The sequence below is a fragment of the Denticeps clupeoides genome, chromosome 6 (genome assembly GCF_900700375.1).
Source record: "Denticeps clupeoides chromosome 6, fDenClu1.1, whole genome shotgun sequence".
Lineage (NCBI taxonomy): Eukaryota > Metazoa > Chordata > Actinopteri > Clupeiformes > Denticipitidae > Denticeps > Denticeps clupeoides.
Window position 1 is genome coordinate 23429679 of NC_041712.1, and position 18664 is coordinate 23448342.

The 18664-nt window shown below is 48.2% G+C and overlaps 2 protein-coding genes across 3 annotated transcripts in view; both read right to left on the reverse strand.

The window, feature by feature from the left end:
- Nucleotides 1-256: 256 nt before the first annotated feature.
- atf5a (activating transcription factor 5a) lies at nt 257-4819 on the reverse strand. 2 transcript variants are annotated; one of them, XM_028983993.1, is made up of 5 exons: nt 4665-4819; nt 3491-3736; nt 1956-3162; nt 1642-1876; nt 257-1555 (listed from the first exon to the last, which is right to left on the reverse strand). In XM_028983993.1, exons 2-4 carry the CDS (start codon nt 3627-3629, stop codon nt 1690-1692), a joined length of 1533 nt encoding a protein of 510 aa, XP_028839826.1. In that variant the 5' UTR covers nt 3630-3736; nt 4665-4819; the 3' UTR covers nt 257-1555; nt 1642-1689. The 2 variants fall into 2 exon arrangements, with proteins under 2 accessions (XP_028839826.1, XP_028839825.1); XM_028983992.1 differs by having other exon boundaries at nt 257-1876.
- An 8200-nt stretch (nt 4820-13019) lies between these two features.
- Nucleotides 13020-18664, reverse strand: part of phldb1a (pleckstrin homology-like domain, family B, member 1a) — a 35104-nt gene continuing 29459 nt past the window's right edge. Inside the window, 9 exon segments of the mRNA XM_028983754.1 lie at nt 13020-13816; nt 13917-14002; nt 15051-15270; nt 16344-16490; nt 16709-16793; nt 17252-17469; nt 17471-17498; nt 18337-18436; nt 18524-18638. Of these exon segments, the coding sequence (XP_028839587.1) occupies nt 13676-13816; nt 13917-14002; nt 15051-15270; nt 16344-16490; nt 16709-16793; nt 17252-17469; nt 17471-17498; nt 18337-18436; nt 18524-18638 (1140 nt within the window). The 3' untranslated portion in view covers nt 13020-13675.

Sequence of the window (18664 nt, forward strand, 5' to 3'; positions counted from 1 at the left end):
AATATTACCGTAACGAGACGCGCTAATTACGCGCCGTGATTAATATTCCAGGCGTGATAAAAATCTGGGGACCTTTGGCCCGGAACGTGTTCAGAATGGTTTTTAAAAATGGAGTTTGTGTCCGTATTATTAGTATTATTATTATTGTAATGATTATTGAGTACTCCGGGTCATGTAAAGTTGAATTTATTTTAATTTTTTTTTTTTTTTTAACGGGGATAATTTGATGGTTCGTGAGGAAACGCGCCGTCACGGGTTCCGCTGCGGCCACAAATCACTTTATTCGGAGAGAAGGAATGACATGAAGCACAAAGCAAACCTCTGGAGAACATACATGGACATGTCTGGTACAAAAAGCTGCGTCCACACCCACGCAGCTTCGGAGAGGTTTCACGAACATGATTGTATTTCGCCAGCAAGTCTCACATTTGCACGATATGTTGTTCACCTTTTCCTCTCTATTGCTATAAAAATCCTCAGGGTTGCATGTAAAATACAATAAATAAATATAGTGAGAAGCATCAGTATAGTTGGTTGAATGAAATACAATTTTTAAAAACAAGAAAGTGCAAAACGAAAAAAAAAAAAAAAAACTTTTTTACATTTCAATTATTGAAACATTATTGGTAACATGGATGGAATATTGCTAAAGAGCAAGGACTCTGCCTCCTAAGCCGGGTGCATGGACATGGCAAGCTATCACAATCATCCTAGTCAGGAATATTAAAAAAAAAAAAAAAAAAAAAAACCTCCTTCGCTCTCACTGCAGGTATAACTTCAAGACACAAGTCAGAGCATCGGAGAAAAGAACAGAGAGATCCACAAACCCTGATTGTTCTCGCAAAATTACAGCAGTGTGATCGGGCCAGACAGCAGTTTGGAAGGTGTGGGGCGAAGAGCGAAAGATCTGGACATTCTGGAATAAAAAGGAAGGTCTCTGCCATGCAAAAAGGAAATGAAAGGACAGAAAAATGACGTAAAAGACGTAGGCGGAGCCCGTAGCACACAAGTTACAAACTGACATACCATCCCTCGTTTTCAGAACTTTGGATATATATATATATATATATTGCATACCTGAGCTGCAGAACTGGTTTAAATAGGGAGTTAAAAACTTTAGTATTAGGCTCTTTTTTCCTGAGGGAACGTACTTAATTTTTTAAAGAAAAAGATCATCCATTTTTTAATTCAGTGGAAGAAGAACAGCCCAACCAATAAACAGAAGTCCAAAATTGGTTCAAATATAGAATGCCAAAAGTCACTTTAACAACAGCAAGGAAATGGAAAGTGTTGAAGAAATGAAACTTGATCAGGAAATGTGCAACGTGGACCCGTTTCTTTTTTTTTTTTTTATTCTATATTTGAAGGAAGCTGATTGTCACATTGGACATGACAGGATCACAGTGCTGGCTGACGAAGCTCGGACTCGTCAGTGATGCTGATCTGGTGGAGGTTGTGCTGCAGCTGGTGGACTTGTCAGTTTGTAACAAAAAACGAATAAATAAACGAATAAATAAATAAATTATTAGATTCGGAACGTGCAATAATCCCCTCCCTAAAAAAAACAACAACAAAAAAACATTCATCTCTAGAACATTCCATCTGGAAACAGGTTTCCTGGTAAGATGCGCTCAGATCTACTTGCGAGGAGGGCATCTGCTAAGGGGCTGTGGGAGCAGACGGGCGTGGTCAGGCGCTGGTCTCCTGCTTGAGGCGCTGGCTGCGGGCCTTGTACACCTCGATCAGGAGATCTTTGACGTACTGGATCTCCCGCTCCACCGACTCCGCCTTGTCCCGGAGCTCACGGTTCCGCCCTTCCAGGCCTTGCAGCTGCTCCTCCAAGGAGTCCAGCTCCGCTCGCTTCCTCTGGCGGTACCTTGAAGGCAAGGGGCACAAGGTCAAAAAAAATAATAATAATAATTTCTAATCCGTAGCTCTACAATCGGAATTCATACCTGTGGGCGGCGGTCTTGTTCTGGTCCCGCTTCTTCTGCTTCCGTTCTCCATGGGCCACCTCCATGGGTAGGACGTCCAGCTCAGACTTCACAGTGCACGGGTCTTCCTTGAGCCCCTGGACCACCCTTGGACCTGAGGGTCCCATGTCAGGCCCCTGCCTGTCCCCTACCAGACACTCGGGGCCCTGAGCCTCCAAGAAGCCACAATGGTAATCGCTGTGTTGGCGGTGGCCCATCTCCACACCTTCAGCCTTGACCGGTTCGCTCATGGAGCCCACGAAGCTGTGGTAGGCCTCCATATGGGACGAGCCTTGGAGGAAACACCCATCGTTGGACTCGGTCTTCCAAGACATGTCGGCCTTGGCCACCTCGCCGTTACCCTTACTGTCACTCATCATCTCCATCTCGGCACCGCCGCCGATGCCAACATCTCTCACGCCGTACATCAACATCTCCTCCTTCTTATGCGAGACCTCCAGGGGCCCGCCAAAGCCGTAGCCGGCGGCGATCTTGCCTCCGCCCAAGACGTCTTCGGAGTAGCGGCAGTTCTTCTCTTCCTTTGGTAAAATGGCGCACCTGCGGATCTCGACGGCGCTGCCCAGGCAGTAGCCCTTGCCCACCACCCGTTCATCTTCCACGCAGCTGTAGCTGCCGCCGAACGCCACCACCGAGTTACCTGAGCTGTTCCCCCTGGAGCTCCAGACGCTGTTCTCGTAGCCCTCGGCCCCCCGCGGCCCGTCCGAGACCCTCTTGCGGACGCACGCGCCGCCGTTGGGGCGGCCGCAGCCGTAAGGGGCGTGTCTGGGGATCTTCGATCGGCCAATCGGGCCGCCGCAAAAGCTCAGCAGGTCGAGTTCCCCGGTTGCTAGGGTAACAAGGAGAGGGCTGGACTCCGATTGGCTGGACGCGGAGTACGACGCGTAGGGCAACTGGTAGTACGACGGAGGCCCCGCCGGGGTCGGACCCTTGTCGCACCTGCCCAGCCTGGCCGGTTTCTCGGGCAGCGGGTCGGACAGGAAGTAGTCCTCCAGCTGGGCGAGCTCTTCTTGCAGCAGAGAGGTCATGACCTCCAAATCCGAGGGCACCTGGATGTCATGTTGCAGGGGCGAGGGGGGGAGGGAGGCGTTTGGGGAGGGTGAAGAGTGAGGGGTTGGGAGGTACGAGGAGAAATCCACTTCTTCCGTCATCCAGTCAGTAAGACCATCACCTGGAGGGGCGGAAAAGCCGATTCGTTATCAATAAAGTCAATCGATTAAAAGGTACGCGCGCCCGCACGCAAAAATATTAGTCACGCGCAACGCATGCAAGCGAAGGCTTGGCGTGATCCGTTTAAACATTACCGACACCGACGGTGAAACGCATCCCACTATCACACATGCTGCGTGCCGAGAAAAGGAACCGGCCCCACCGGTTAAGAACCGTAGTAAAAGAGATCGATCGGTGTTTTACTCACTGTTCAAGGAGAACGAATGTGCTGCAGTGCGGTGCCCACCTGAAACTGGGAAAAATAAAAAAGTGCAGCCGCCGCAACTCACCAATTAAGTGCTGGCTCTCCTCAGGCCCCTCCCCCCTGCGCCCCTCCGATTGGCTGTGGCTAGCCTGTGGGTGAGAGAGAGCGGCGGGGTCTGCCGGGCAGACGAGCGCGGGCTTCCAGAGGGGCGCCGACGTCGCCATCGTCCTGTCCGCTGGTCTCGCGATTCAGAGGTCCGAGGGCGCGCTGCGAGTTTGCCAAGTTTGAGCGTTGAGCCACAGAAAGCAGGGCGGGGCGGGCATTATGAAACCTGGAGAGGAACACAGCATCACCAACGTGGGGGGGTTAGAACGTCAGCTCTGAAAAAGCACCAAATCAAGGACCGTCCTCAACAGGTTTAAATTTCCCCCACAAAATTAACAAATGGACTTAATTGGGGAAAAAAAAAAAAAAAAGTCCATACAGCAAAACTACATATAACATAATGAACGTGCAACATAAATGAATTCATATATAAATGAATAAGTAAATAACAATATTTGAAATGTTTTTGTAAATAAAAACAAAATAAAAGTAAATATAGAGATTTCACTCCCATCACACTCAGCTTGAGACATCAGCTGTCAATAACCCAAATTAAATAGCCTCCATCGTCTGAATTTAGCTAAAGCCGCGGGTCGCCCGGGGACCAATTTGGCGGCCGGCTCGGTTCCACGAGGTCTCTGGTGCCCACTTCGGGGAAACTCAGCCCAACTCCCAGAGTGCGCCGCGGCGGTTAAAGCCGCAGCCGCCTGTTTATCGCGCCCCTAAAAAACCCAGCAGGGCAAAACCCGAAAAAGGAGGGAAATAAAATAAAAAAAAAAAAACCCCACAGCAACACACCTCGGAAACCCGGGAGCGGACCCCGGGAAGCGTCCGGCTGCGCGGCGCGACGCGGTCGGACAGACGGCGACGCCGGCGCGCCCCGCGTAATCGCGTCCCGCGGATAAATGGGATTAATCCGGCGAGGGCGCGCCAGCCGGCGGACGAGCACGTGGCGCGGCTACGGGCGGTGACGTCACGCACAAACAGCCCCCGGCAATGGGGGGGAAGGGGGGTAAAACGTGGCGATTAAACGTCCACGTCCACCGCGTCGGGTAATTCGGACGGCAACAGTTGCGCGTCAATAGAAAACTTTTTTTTTTTTTTTCCCGCGCCACGTTTTATTCTTTTAATTTCCGGAATAAAGTTGTACTTACTCCATTCTGGCGGGGGAGAAGTCGCGAGTTCGCGTCGGCGGCGGCGCGTTGCGGGAGCGGGGCGCGCTGTCGTGGAGGCGCGGGGGTCAGGCAGCCATCGTCGCGGCGCAGCAGTGCCACTCGAGCCGCCGCCGCCGCCGCTTTGTTGTGGTGAAGTTGGCGGCGGGGAGGGGGGGGGGGAGGACGCGGCGGGTCACCCACACCTAGCAACCGGCCGCGTCACGCCCGCGGCCCCACCTCGGATTCCTCCGCCCGTAGACCGACCGTAGAACCGTCTCCAAAAGCCTCCGCTCCCGCACCGGGACCGTGCTAAAGCCCGACCGGAAACGATGCTCCGGGCGCGGGCTTTTGTCAGACTTGGCGCGAAATGAAATTATAAGACGCCGGGCTATAGTCGTATATATGGACCCGAGACGTAAACACGCGCTCGTTGTCGGGGCGGGGGACTATTTCACTTCAAACGGCGAGGAGGAACACTTTTTTTTTTTTTTTTTTACTACCCAGGAGACGCGTGGCCGCGGTTGCGGCGCCGTTGCATCAGCGCCGCGAGCGGGCAGCGGATTCGCTGCGTGACCCGAACCTGTCGCGCCCTGATTGGCCGGGCGCCTGCTGCCGAGGCCGCTGATTGGCCGACGCGCACATGTTCCGCGTAAACATCCCGGGAGCGGCGCGCCGCCGACAAAGTTTCTTCCCGCGTTGCACCTGTAGGCCAGGACGAATACTCCAAAAAAACGCATGTTAATGAGTAGAAACACCACATCCTGCTTATTCGAATAAAGTATATCAATGACGTTTACCTTATTTTATATGGTAAATATTATGAACTAACTTTTTTAATGAAATAACTTTTCATTAAACAGAGCACATTGCTTGATGGGATCATCCCAGTAGTTTATCCGGCCCGATCTGTTGGGAAATTTGGGGGGGGGCGATAAACAAGCTCGCGGCTTGTTATTATTTTTTTGGAAAATGCCAAATGCGCGTCTCCGTAATGCCATAATTCCCGCTAATATCGGGCGGCGCGTTGTTTTTCTCCCCGTTCAGCAAATCCTCGAGCTGATTGAAGGAGCTGTGTCTTCCTGTTGCTATAGTAATAGCGAACACTGCCCCCCTATTTTCGACGTGTTGTCTGGATGCTGTTGCCATGGGATTTGCAGCGCTTGCTCTTTTTTACCCACGCGTGGCGGGGAAATCTCCACGCGTCCCTTTCCCCGCGTATTTATTTCGCGCGAAAGCGAAAAAAACGTGACGCCGCGGAGACGAACCGGGGCTCGCTGTTGCGCGGCGGGAGAAGCGGCGTTCACCTGGGCCGCGTCCCCGGGTGCGAGGGGGCGGGGCCGGCGCGGATGAAAGCGCGCCGCCGGTTACCGTGTGATACTGTAATTCCTGATGCAATCTCGGCGAGCGCGGCCGTAACGCGCCGAAGTCCGGGATCTGTCCCAGGAAAGCGCTGACTCTCTCTCTCTCTCTCTCTCTCCCTCCATCTCTCTCTCCATCTCTCTCTCTCTCCGCCGGTTAATTGGTCCGCCGGGGCGCCCTGTTTGCGCGCGTCGCGGGAGCAAGTCAGCGGGGCGCGCACACGCTCCGCAGCTTCACCTCTTCGTTCGCTCCTCCGTCTAATGTGCAATTAAACACTTACCGGGGAGCCGTGAGCCGTGCACCCCAGCCAGGGGCTACTGCTACACTACTGAAGACCGACACCGCAGCACCTACTAACAAGGTGAAGCCCATCACCCTTGGCGTGCAGTGGGCGGACATGTGTGGGGACGGTGCACTTCGAACCCGCAACCTTCCCCAGCCGCTGCCACTAGTAAAGTGAAATGTAGGCCTGTGTCTGTGGAGAGGCGCAGATGGAGTCTCCAGTGTAATGAGTGTGCGTAGACCTGTTGCAAACTCTAGAGTAATAGTACTATGTGGCGAAAAAAAGCAACTACATCAGACCAAAGATTTCATCAGCAACATCATCATCACCGTCACTTGAATCCTGGCACAGCAGCCTGGGAAATGTTGTTGAAAACGTCACCATCACAGAGTGACGAAGCTACTGCCATTGTCAGACTGCCACAGTGGCATCAAAGTCTCAACAGGGTTGGGAAACACATCACATGGGGAGTGTGTCAGATGAAATACAGATATACAATTATAGATGGAATGAGCAAAGTTAGTGATCTGTATGAAGGAGAGAAGGAAATGTGTAATTATTGTAAGAAAAACTTTAATCATGTTCTCATAAAGTTTTAAAAGGGGAGGAGCCTGTAAGCATGACTGACAGCATCTCACACACCCTACTTCCTAATTCTGGACAATTTAATACGTCACACGGCCAGGTGTAGCACACGTCCATCTCCTACCTTAGTCCTGGCGCAGCATCTCCTCTATGATCTCTAAGTCTCTGGTGTCCTCCACCAAACCAAACACACAGACAGATTATCATTTTCATCGCCAAGCTAGTGAATGTGAACATCTGAAACATGCTCAAGTGATTCATGCAATATTGCAGCAAAAATTGTGACACTGCTGTGTTGTTGTTGCAGATGGCTGTGCAGATGAATGCCATGTTGCCAGGTCTTGACAAAAAAAAAAAAAGGAATGATTGAGTGAAATGACAAAAATAAAATGAGAGAATAGTCGTCTTAATAAGCCAGTGACGTACCTGACAGTGTCCACCCTTCTGCTAGTGAAATTCTCCTCTCATTTCTCCTCTTTTGGTCTGCAGTGTGTACATTGTACAATGGTACGATTTAGCTATAGTCAGAGATGACAAAAGTCAGGACTCCAGTAGGAGGATAGATAGTCGTGTCCAAAAACACAAAAAAAGTTGAAGTATTACATACACTGAAAAATCCAAATAAAGGTATAAAGGTAGAAGTATAGATGCAAATGACAAATCAACCATTTCTGACCTCATGAAAATCATGAATGTTACACCGGTTAAGGAGGAGTTGAGATGAATAAATGAAGCTCAATTTGGCACTGCCTCCATTGTGCTTCAAGACCTGAACACATCACATTAAAACATATAGCAGATAATGACGTTGTCTGCACCATTGTCTTTTTGATGCATATACAGTACAGGCCAAAAGTTTGGACACCTTCTCATTCAACGTGTTTCTTTATTTTCATGACTATTTACGTTGGTAGATTCTCACTGAAGGCATCAAAACTATGAATGAACACATGTGGAGTTACGTACTTAACAAAAAAAGGTGAAATAAGTGAAAACATGTTTTATATTCTAGTTTCTTTGCTCTGATTACTGCTTTGCACACTCTTGGCATTCTCTCGATGAGCTTCAAGAGGTCGTCACCTGAAATGCTTCTCCAACAGTCTTGAAGGAGTTCCCAGAGGTGTTTAGCACTTGTTGGTCCAGCTCACCCCAATCCATCTTGACTGGGTTCAGGTCCGGTGACTGTGGAGGCCAGGTCTCCACTTTTTGTTAAGTACAGAACTCCACATGTGTTCATTCATCGTTTTGATGCCTTCAGTGAGAATCTACCAACGTAAATGGTCATGAAAATAAAGAAAACACATTGAATGAGAAGGTGTGTCCAAACCTTTGGCCTGTACTGTCCAACGTGTGTGTTCCCATGGGACATTCTGCAGGACCATGATACTTCTGCAGCTTTTATGTTGTGGAGAGGCCATCACCTCTTTGTTCTCCATGTCTTTGTCAAACGGCATTACAGCACTTGGCGGCCTTCCCCCAAACAAAAGGTGTGAGGTGCACCCATGTGTTTTGAGATTTACATTTACATTTAAGGCATTTGGCAGACGCCCTTATCCAGAGCGACTTATAACATGCTTTCAAGTTACCATCGATGAAGTTACCATCGATGATCAGTTCTAGTTCATTATGAATACAATCTATTTATTCACTCTTGTTGTAGATTCTGTACAAGTTAGACAATAAGAAAGTTACAAGTTAATTAAATATTCTCTAAAGAGGAAGGTCTTGAGCTGTCATTTGAAGGTGCTCAGTGAGCTGTTCTGACCTCAAGGGGAAGTTCATTCCACCACCGAGGGGCCAAGACAGAGAAGAGTCTAGATGAGGGTCTTCCTTTTACCTTCAGAGATGGAGGGACCAGGCGAGCAGTATGGGAGGCTCGGAGTATACGAGGTGCAGTGCAAGATCCCCCGCTCTCTTTGTCTGCCCCTGACGGGAGACACCGGGGGCGTGATGAGACAGAAACAACAAATTCTGATTGGTCTGTGACAACATCCTGTGAGTCAAATGTATAAAGGAATGGTCACTTGTGGTCGCTGGACTTCCATTTTCTTTTCCATCAGGAGCTGAGGGGAATCTTCCCATCAGTCCCTGAGTCTTTTCTATTTACCTATTCTTCTCCTGGCTTTTCTCTCTCTCTTTCTCTATCTTTTCTCCTTTTAATTTTCTTTTTTTTTACATATAATAAATTAGAAGCTGTTCATCTTTTTAACCGCTATTGTGCCATGCCTCTTTCTGCCAGGTAACATCAAGTTGTAGTGGTTTTAATCCAGTGCTTTTGTGTGTAGAGAGAGTTGTTGTATTCTATTCTCCACAGTTTTACACCCATATAATTAGACTGATGTCTGAATGGTGCACAATGACACAAAATTGGATAAAAATAGCCTAATGGTGGATAACACCACACAAATCAATCCAGTATCCAAACGAATGAGTATCCCGCCATGTCCAGAAATAAATCCAAGTGCAGATAGGAAACGGAGTGCAAAATTACTGATGTATTTATCTCAGACAACAAAACTTAACAGAAATACATTTTGTTGTCATCTCCTTCCAGCCTTTTGTGGTTGCCACAGCAGACCAACTGGTCTGGTCATCCGCACAGAAACACGGCGAAAATGTACCCGGGCTTAGGACCAGCACCAAGAAACACATAGTCACACAGTATTTTTCATCTACCATCTAAAATCCTGTTTATTTTTTCAAGGTGGAACCAGGGATCGGAGCTAAAATTCAGGGTGAGGGGTTGGGTTAGTGTTCTGGTTAAAGTGACGTGATTGTCATTGTGAAACACTGCAGCACAGCACCCGGTGACACAACGAAATGTGTCCTCTGCTTTTAACCATCACCCTTGGTTGAGAATTGGGCAGCCATGACAGGCGCCCAGGGAGCAGCGCGTGGGGACGGCGCTTTGCTCAGTGGCACCTTGCAGTTTGGGATTTGAACCAACAACCTTACGATTACAGATCCATTACCTTACCTGCTAGTAGCCTAGTGGGTAACACACACACCCCACTTACTACCATTGTGTCCATGAGCAAGACACTTAACTCTGAGTGTCTCCGGGGGGGACTGTCCCTATAACTACTGATTGTAAGTCGCTCTGGATAAGGGCGTCTGGTAAATGCTGTAAATGTAAATGTAGTCCAACCACCGGCTAGATTAGGGGTTAGGCTGAGGTTGCGTATCCCTGGTTACACAAGTCACAGTTAAAACGGAATACAGAATGGCGAGGTGCGTTGGAGATGCTCTGTACAATAGACCCTGGAAGATTTTTGCCTGGTGATGTTTCATTTAATTGTCTTGAGCCGTGGAAACTATATACTTAGGTTACACTTACTTACATTTCTGTTGATATAACATATATGTGTCAGTTTTACATATTAAAGTGATGGAATGTTTCAGTGTTGCTTATTACATTATTACTGTTGATAGCTTTATTTGGAATTTTAGATCAAGGTTATTTATTTGAAATCTTGAATGCGCTCAGTTAGCACCTCAGTCAGATGCAACAAAAGTGCACCTCTTCGCCCCTCTTTTCGGCGCGTTATCCCGCTTCTCCTCTTCATGTTCTCCAGTGAAGTGCGGGGCTGCTGGGGAGAATGGAGAGCTCGAATCAATCATTTATGCGCTCTTAAAAAAAAAAAAAAAAAATGTCATTTGCATTTTCCCGCCGCCGCTTCGCGTGTCTCTTGTTGTTGTTGTTTTTTTGTATTATTATTATTTATTTATTTTTTTTATTATGGCCAAAAAAAAAAAAAGGGGGGGGGGGGGCGACTACATCTCTCGCGTGCGCGCGTGCGTGCGTGCGTGCGCGCGTCCTCGCGAGCGCGGGAACAGCATGCCAAGTTCATGTATGCTACATTAGTTACAGTTACATCACCATTTCATCACTCTCTCGGAATTCATTGTTGTCTCCAACTTTTTTTTTTCTTCTTCTTCTTCTTCTTCTTCTGCTCTCGCACATGCGATCAAACCCGCGGAGCTGGAAGCTCGCCTCGCCTCGCCTCGCCCGCCGCTCCTGTTGACTTCTGCGTTCCGGCGCACTGCTGCTGTTTGCACTTTTAAAAGCGGCTCCGATCCTTCCGAGAGCACCCCTGCTGTTTAATTAAAGAAAAAAAAAAGCCCTTATTTTATTATGTATATCGCCATATATATTACATTCTATTTGTAGAAACGTTCATTTGCTATAAATAAAATGAGGGATATCACTGGAGCTTAAACCCACTCATCATCATGCAGACGCCCCCTGAATATAAAGCTTAAGACATCAACGGTAAGACAGCTCCTCTGAGAGCCTGCAGCGGAATGAAAGTTCGTTTTTTCAGTGTGTGAGTGTGTGTGTGTGTGTGTGTGTGCCAGCCCATTTGTTTTACGTCCCCCGTGGGACCCTGGGTGTTTAGGATGCACCCCTCACATCCCACACTCAAATCCACCAAACAGGCTGGAAGAATGGGATTCCTTGTCAGCCTGTGACAGACGATGGCGTACACAGGCGCGCGCGGATTCCCGAATTTGATGCGTGAAGAGTTTAGTTGAAAAGGCCTCGTTGTCAAGCCCGGCTCATATCCATCCAGATCATCAGTGTCAGGCTGATCTGCCGCCGAGCTAATACCTGCCTTTTAGGCTGGATCTTCACAGAACACCCAGCTTTGCCCTCCCCGGGGCCTGCTTGAGCAGGGTACGCCGCCGCCGGGTGGGTAGGCAGCTTCTTACAAACTTCTGAAATGATGGGCCTTTGAAAGCACAGAATGAAAGATGTTTATCACCCCTGATGTCACTCACGCCTTATTCAACAGTCGGGTCACATTACATCAGGAGAGGCTCAGGTTCCGCTGTCACTCCTTGGCGACCGGCTCGGCAGCGGGTTGTGAAAGGTGACTGCGGCGCGAGGAGACGTGTTTCACCACGCCTTTCTCCCCCTCTTTCTTTCCCAAACGATTTCCACTCGGTGCTGGAGCCGAATCGAAAAAATGTTGCCACATTGTGCTTGGAGGACTCCTGCGAAGCCGCACGTTCAGCAGAGGTTCGGCAAAGGTTGCCACCTCTTGGATGACTGGGGGACCACATGTTTTTTTTGTACAGGCAATGAAAAATATTGTAAACAACATGGAACGTGGTGTTCACATTGTGCTGGCGACGCACATAAATGAATCATCAAAGCAACGTTTGTGGAGTTTTGTGGTCTGCTTTTTTTGACCTGTGGAAACAGGCACGCATGAGTAAAATGAAATATTCATACGGAGCAGATGACAATGGGGCCGTCGTCCCTAATGTCATGTTCCATCTGGTTTTAGGCCCACGGGCCTGGTTAACAGGTGAGCCACTTGTGTGGCACCGCATCTCGACTCTCTCCAGCCGCCGTAAAACATTCACACCTGAAATCTCGCCTAAATTCATTTTTCAGGCAACCTAGCAAAGTGCTTGACCGAGATTAGCAGTGAAAGCACTTTATTAGTGACCCACATGTCCCTGTCACACGCGTCCATTAGAGGATTTCTGGCGCCGGGTCCCTGGGTTGGAATAATTCACACGGCCAGAGGTTAACCTCCCTCTTTAGGGCCATAAATATTGAATCCGCGTGTCAGAACGGTGTGAAAGGGACCCATGATGGCACCCTACAGCATATGGACGTGTTCTGCATATACAGTGTCCAGGAACCCGCCAATCTGGCAACGGGGCTAATTAACGTTGAAGTGACAGTCCGAGGGAGCATCCACGTCACTCACACACCTGCACCGACGGAGAAAATGGTGTCCCCAAGTGCCCCTTAATGGCTGACCCCCCCACACCTCGTCTACCTCATTTAAGGTGTTTGAATAAAAAAAATAAAAAAAACAGCCGGCAGATTTTGCCTGGCTGATGACGCCCCCTTTTCAAACCTTTCATCACTCCGTGATCTAATAAGCACCGAGGATGATTGAAAGAAACATGAATAAATTATTCAGGCTGGATTTTTTTGTTGTTGTTGTTGTAAGGCTTTTTTTTTTTTTAATTTGTCCCAGTTTTGCATATGCAGGGACTGGTGTTGACAATATAAAAGGAATAAAATGCACAGCAGCAAGAGCAGCAAAAAAAAAAAAAAAAAACGTATAGTGCTGTATTCTGGAAGTGAAATGAAGCTTACAATATAACAGAATAATGTTTGTCCTTTATGGATATTAAGTCAGTAGAGACACATGCAAAGGCACAATGATGAGCACATTTCTGTACACGGCTTAAACATATTCACAGACGAAGCACTGAGATATTCCACATCAGCTGTATATTCATATATATTTCCACTTATATATTAAAGAATAATAAAGTGTGTGGGCGGTTAAGTGTTTCTGGTAGAAAATCTTCAAAAATATAAAAAAGTTGGTATTAAAATATTAATTGCAAACACAACACAACGTGGCAAACAGGTAGAAGAGTTTTTTTTTGCCTGTGGTGGTATTTCTTGAGTTTGCAGTGGACACTGAACGTGAAATCCGAGTTTATTTACAGGCTTGGAAGAACCATCATTAATCTCAGGTATGTATAATATATGATAATAATTATGCATTTACTCCGGATCTTTATCGGTAAAATGAAAAGAGGCTGTCCTGTGAACGCTCTCCCATGAACCGTCCCAACCCGAAGTCGCTTTTTTCCCGGGAATTCTGATCCGCTGACTCTGCGTGTTTCAGAGCAGCAGCGCTCCAGCTTCGTTATTATTATCTTATTATAATTTTTTATTTTTTGTATTCAGCAGAGCCGTGGATCTCCGCCTCGTCTGCCCTCGCCGGGTTCGGCCCCGCTCCCCTCAAGTCATGAACTGCGTGTAGCCCTCCGCGCCCGTTACTATGACATCCATCCAAATGCGCATGGCCTCCGGGGACGGCGCCACCATGAAGTAGAGCCGGTCGTGGGTCTTCACACAGAAGGTCAGAGAGGGGTTGGGACTCTAAAATTTACCCGGAGACACACGCATCATTCGTCAGTTCATGTAAAGGACCTTTCAGCAACATTAATAATAATCATGAGGACTTCTGGTGGCTCTTCACCTTGGTTGCACTGCGGAGATGGTCGTAGTACACCTCCTCTATCGCCTGGAAGTAAATGACGCCTTTCAGCTTGGTCTCGTGTTTGTCTGTCACAGAAGAGAGGAAATGCTGATGAACTTTGAAAGAGGACGAGTGCAATGGAAAACAATGCCATCATCTGTCATTGGCTCTGCCTTCATTTTACAATCTGTAAAGTGACATAAAGGGAACGAGGCATGTTTCCACACTGTATAAGTGTGCCATAAGTAATATTTAATATTTGTTTGAATTATACATGCACGCTTGACTTATTAATGTCACGGCTCTGGAGTAGACAGTACATCTTCATAAAAGGACACCCAGTGGGATTGAAGGCTGGATTTAAGTGAGAACCCGCTTTGAAATCCCGGCTCCCCGCAGGTCAGAGTGCGTCGGTCTTATTCGAACGCAAGTTAAACGCGTCCCCGCGTTCGGATGCATTGACCTCGCTGGCGGGGGTAAACCGTGCCGCGGACAGCCTCGTTATCGTAATGTGCTTAGTAATGAGATGTGGCCCACTTTAACCGCAGAGCTGTTAGTCTGGTTTTGTTAGTCACGACTGAGCCAGGGGTAAAAACCCCGCGCACCCTTTACAAATCCAGCGCTGAAGAAAGTATTGCAGTTTATTTCATCATCATCATCATCATCATCACTAACACGAGGAGCGAGGGGGGGTGAAAAGGCTACAGACACCAGCAAAGAGCAGAACAGAGGAGGGAGCCGGGCGAGGAGCCGCGCTGGCCTTTCCACGCGATCCCCGAAGCAGGAACCAGGACATCCGCATCCGTAACAAAGAGCCGCCGCCGAGCCGTCAACCGCCGCTCACGGACGGCTCCGCGATAACTGGCACGCCGTGCCACGAAGCCATCAGAAAAGCTAATTAATATATTATACTGCTTCGGGGTATTCGCCTGAAAATTTGCATTTAAAAAAAAACAACTGGTGATGTAATAAACTAAAATGTGTGATTAATGTGAGAAAATCGCATCAGCGGTGTCGAACGTGACAGGAAAATACGAAACATATGAAAAATACATATATACAATATTTATATAGGCAGCCGGTGAATAAATAAACGATACATGTATATAAATGTAAATACGAGCGGATCCTCACCAACGTAATATGAGAAGGTTCTCTTCAGGCGGTCGAAGACGAACCACCGCTTCTTCCACGACTTGATCTTGCCGCCCATCTTCACCAGGTGACCTTTGCACATCTTCTCAGTGACGATGATGTAGGGACAGGTGTCCACGCAGTGGCCGGACGATTCCACGTGTGCGCGGAGGTCAAACTCCTCCTTCCTGATGGGCAGGTAGCGCGTCATTGGACGAGCCTATTAAAAAAACAAAAAAAAAAACAATAAGAACTCCATCCATCTGTTATTAGATATAATTTTTAGGACCAGGATCAAATGTATTACCAAGTTTACACATACAAGGAATTTGCTTTGTTTTAAAAAACTATACAAAAAATATGAATAGTACTAAAATTCTGTTGATCACTGCAATTCATTTTAACGTAGACATCGCATCAGCACTTGAGGGTGGGCGTGTCCATACATACAGGAAGCAAAAGAGCGGCAACCAATTATTGTTTTCTTGCTGGTGACAACGTAGCTGCTTCAACTGTAATGAACCCGACTGATTGGCCAACGCATTTGCATTCAGGGAAAATATTTCCTTAATAGTTTTAAATTGGTCTCAAGAATTGATTGTGAATAATATAAATGAATAGCAAGTAGTAGTAAATAAATCGTAACAAGTAGAAAGTAGCGAAAATATACTAATTAAAAAAACAGACATATTTTGTGAATTCATTTTTTGCCACATTTTGTGATACAGTGACAGCAATTAATGATATTTTATTTACTGGTTTTGTTTAACATTATATATATTCAATTGATGTAAAGTATCCATTAAATATGATGCTTTCGAGTGCTGCACATCGATTCTGTGCCATTTCCACAACAGGGCGAGTTCAGAGCCGACCATGGATAATTCAGCAATCGAGATGAGATTCCCGAGGAGGAACGGTAATATCCCGCTGCCTTCTGCCTTTGATTTACTTTCTCTCTTTTTATTTTTTATTATTTCTATTCCCCGCCCTCCTCCTGTTTCACTCGGCCCGCTTCTTTTCTTTCTTCTCAGGTGCTGACCTGAGGCCTTGTGCGCCCGGAATGAAGGCTCGGCTGATGCATAAACAATGGAGCCGAGCGACGACGAGCTTTGCTCCGTGTTTTTACGGGTCTGCAACATTCCCAGTTAGCGTGTTGTATTTTTCATCAATTTTATAGCTCTGTTGTGCTCCAGAGCGGGCGCGGCCTCCAACCCTGCCTAAACTCGGCTCTCCGTGGGTCTAGCTCTCACACATTTTATCCCGAGCCGTCCGGTGCAGGGCGGCACTGACCTGAGAGCAGTGCTTCTCCCTCAACTTCACCTCCTCCTCCACCAGCCTCTGCCTGTGCGCCGTCTCGTCCAGCAGCCTCCTCTCCACCTCCTCGCGCCTCCTGCGCTCCTCCTCCAGCAGCTGCCGGCGGACCTGCGCCTCCCTCTCCTGAGAGACGGAGGCAGGGGTGAGAGACATGGCGCTAAAATGGCGAGAAGAGCCTGCGTGTTTTGCGGTGCGACCCCCCCCCGGTTCGAGGGATTTGTCGACCTTCTAACAACACCAGACAGAGACATGGCCGCGACCGGCCGATTACTCGCCCATCGACCCGGTGAAATCCCATTTGGGTGTCCGGGGTGAGGGAGAGGCGAAAGGGCGGCACCCACCCGACTCTCCACCAGCCTGGCCTTCTCCTGCTGCGCCTCCTTCAGCATCTTCTCCATCTCCTCCAGCCTGGTGCCGGCCGCGCCGCTGCCGGGAAGACAAAAGCGGCGAGTTTAAGTTCACTTTTGGCGCACTTCCTGCTCCGCTCAGGGGTTCAAAGTTAAGAAAAAAAGCAGAAACAAAAAAGCATTGGTGCAGACAGACAGACAGACAGACAGACAGAGGGGCTGGAGACTCCGTGTGCTGCTGATGCGCGTCAGAAGAGCTCCGGAGGCTCCGAAACTCTGGAATATTTAATATGACACGGTGGCATGTTCCGCCCCAGGACACAATACAATTTTGAACAGGTGAAGCTTTTCGTCTTAAGCTTGGACAGGTTGTCATGGTAACAGGCAGGGTAAACTACCATCATGGGAACAGACAGAACAACAACGTAAAAAAAAAAAGGCGAGGGAGGTAGAACAGGAGGAAAAAACCAGACAGGATGACCCGTTGTCAGGGGAACAGGGCAGAGGGGAAGTGTTCCCATGGAAACGGAGCCTCACCTCTCCGGGGAACAGGCAGAGTTGTTGCCCGTGGAGACACTGGTCTCCACGCTGTCTGAGCTCTCCAGGCTCAGGGTGTCGAAGGCTGGCTCTCCTGGGGGAGGGGCCTGGTGGTGCAGGATGGAGTGGTGCACCATGGGGGTACCCGTGGAGGAAAATGGCGACCCCCAGTGGTAATGGGAGTCCAGCACGGGCCTCGATTTCGTGTCCGTGGAGTAGGGCTTCAGGTCCTCTGACCCCTGCAGGCCTGGTGAGTGGGTCATCATTGGAAAGAATTTATGCATTCTTGTACACTCATTGGCCACTTTATTAGGTACGTCAACACTATGACGCTGTCCAGCAGCACGATGAAGCCCACATCTGGTCAGCAGAACACTTCCCCTTTCATCTCCCACAATCCTGTCACAGACCAGGCGATGTGGCTTATCGAGGTAAGTAAGACCGGGCTATAATAATAATTGCCCACATGGTAGCAAGCTACGTAATATTTCAGCTGCGTACAACGTGTCAAAGTAGCTAGCTTGCTAAGCAGGTCTAGCTAAAAAAACGCATACAAGCTGATTTACGGTTATGCATGATAGATTTAAAATAATTACTATAATTGTGTCATGGCATATTTTTTATGTTTCTATTGTGCTGACAACATTTGTTTAAATGAATCATTTTTCCCTCATGATTCTGAGTCATGCTGAATGAAAGCCACACACATTTTATATTTTATATCTAATAATAATTTACATTTACAGCATTTATCAGACGCCCTTATCCAGAGCGACTTACAATCAGTAGTTACAGGGACAGTCCCCCCCTGGAGCAACTTAGGGTTAAGTGTCTTGCTCAGGGACACAATGGTAGTAAGTGGGATTCGAACCCGGGTCTTCTAGGCTACTAACACCCTGTTTAACTGTTACTCACTTTGCAAATGACGTTTCTGTAAACTACATCATAAATGTAATGCATTAAGGAATATTCTATAAACTAAGAAGCATGCCAGTGAGCTGCTGGACTCTCTTGTTCCTCTTGGAACACTTGGAATGTGCAGAATCTGATTAAAAGGATCCGGCCGGATATCCTGAGTATGGTACCTTTTCCCTGAAGTGACATCTGTCTCCTGGTCTCTGAGTCCAGCTGTGCGATGGACAGTTCTGACAGGTCCCTGGACAGGCGGGTGGAGTTGTTCAGCATCTGCAGGAACACGGCACATGGCGAGCTCATGAGGAACGTCCCACCACGCCACCTCAGGAATAAAGATCTGACCCGAGTGGAGCTTGCCTTGGTTGGTGTCACCCTCCCGGCGGTCTGGGGGGGGCGTCGACGTTCCGTTAGCCGTGCATCGCGGTGCTGGTGGTGACTGTCCGGCCTCAGCGTCCGTCTTGCCACGGTAAACCTGAGGAGGCATATAGCCAACATCAA

Bases quoted from the DNA above. Each gene is read 5' to 3' on its own strand.
- atf5a (XM_028983993.1), bottom strand. From the start codon at position 3,629: ATGGCGACGTCGGCGCCCCTCTGGAAGCCCGCGCTCGTCTGCCCGGCA. The intron at 3,163-3,490 runs GTGAGTTGCGGC...CCGCCCCTCCAG, and splicing joins GGAGAGCCAGCACTTAATTG to GTGATGGTCTTACTGACTGG. The intron at 1,877-1,955 runs GTATGAATTCCG...CTTGCCTTCAAG, and splicing joins AACAAGACCGCCGCCCACAG to GTACCGCCAGAGGAAGCGAG.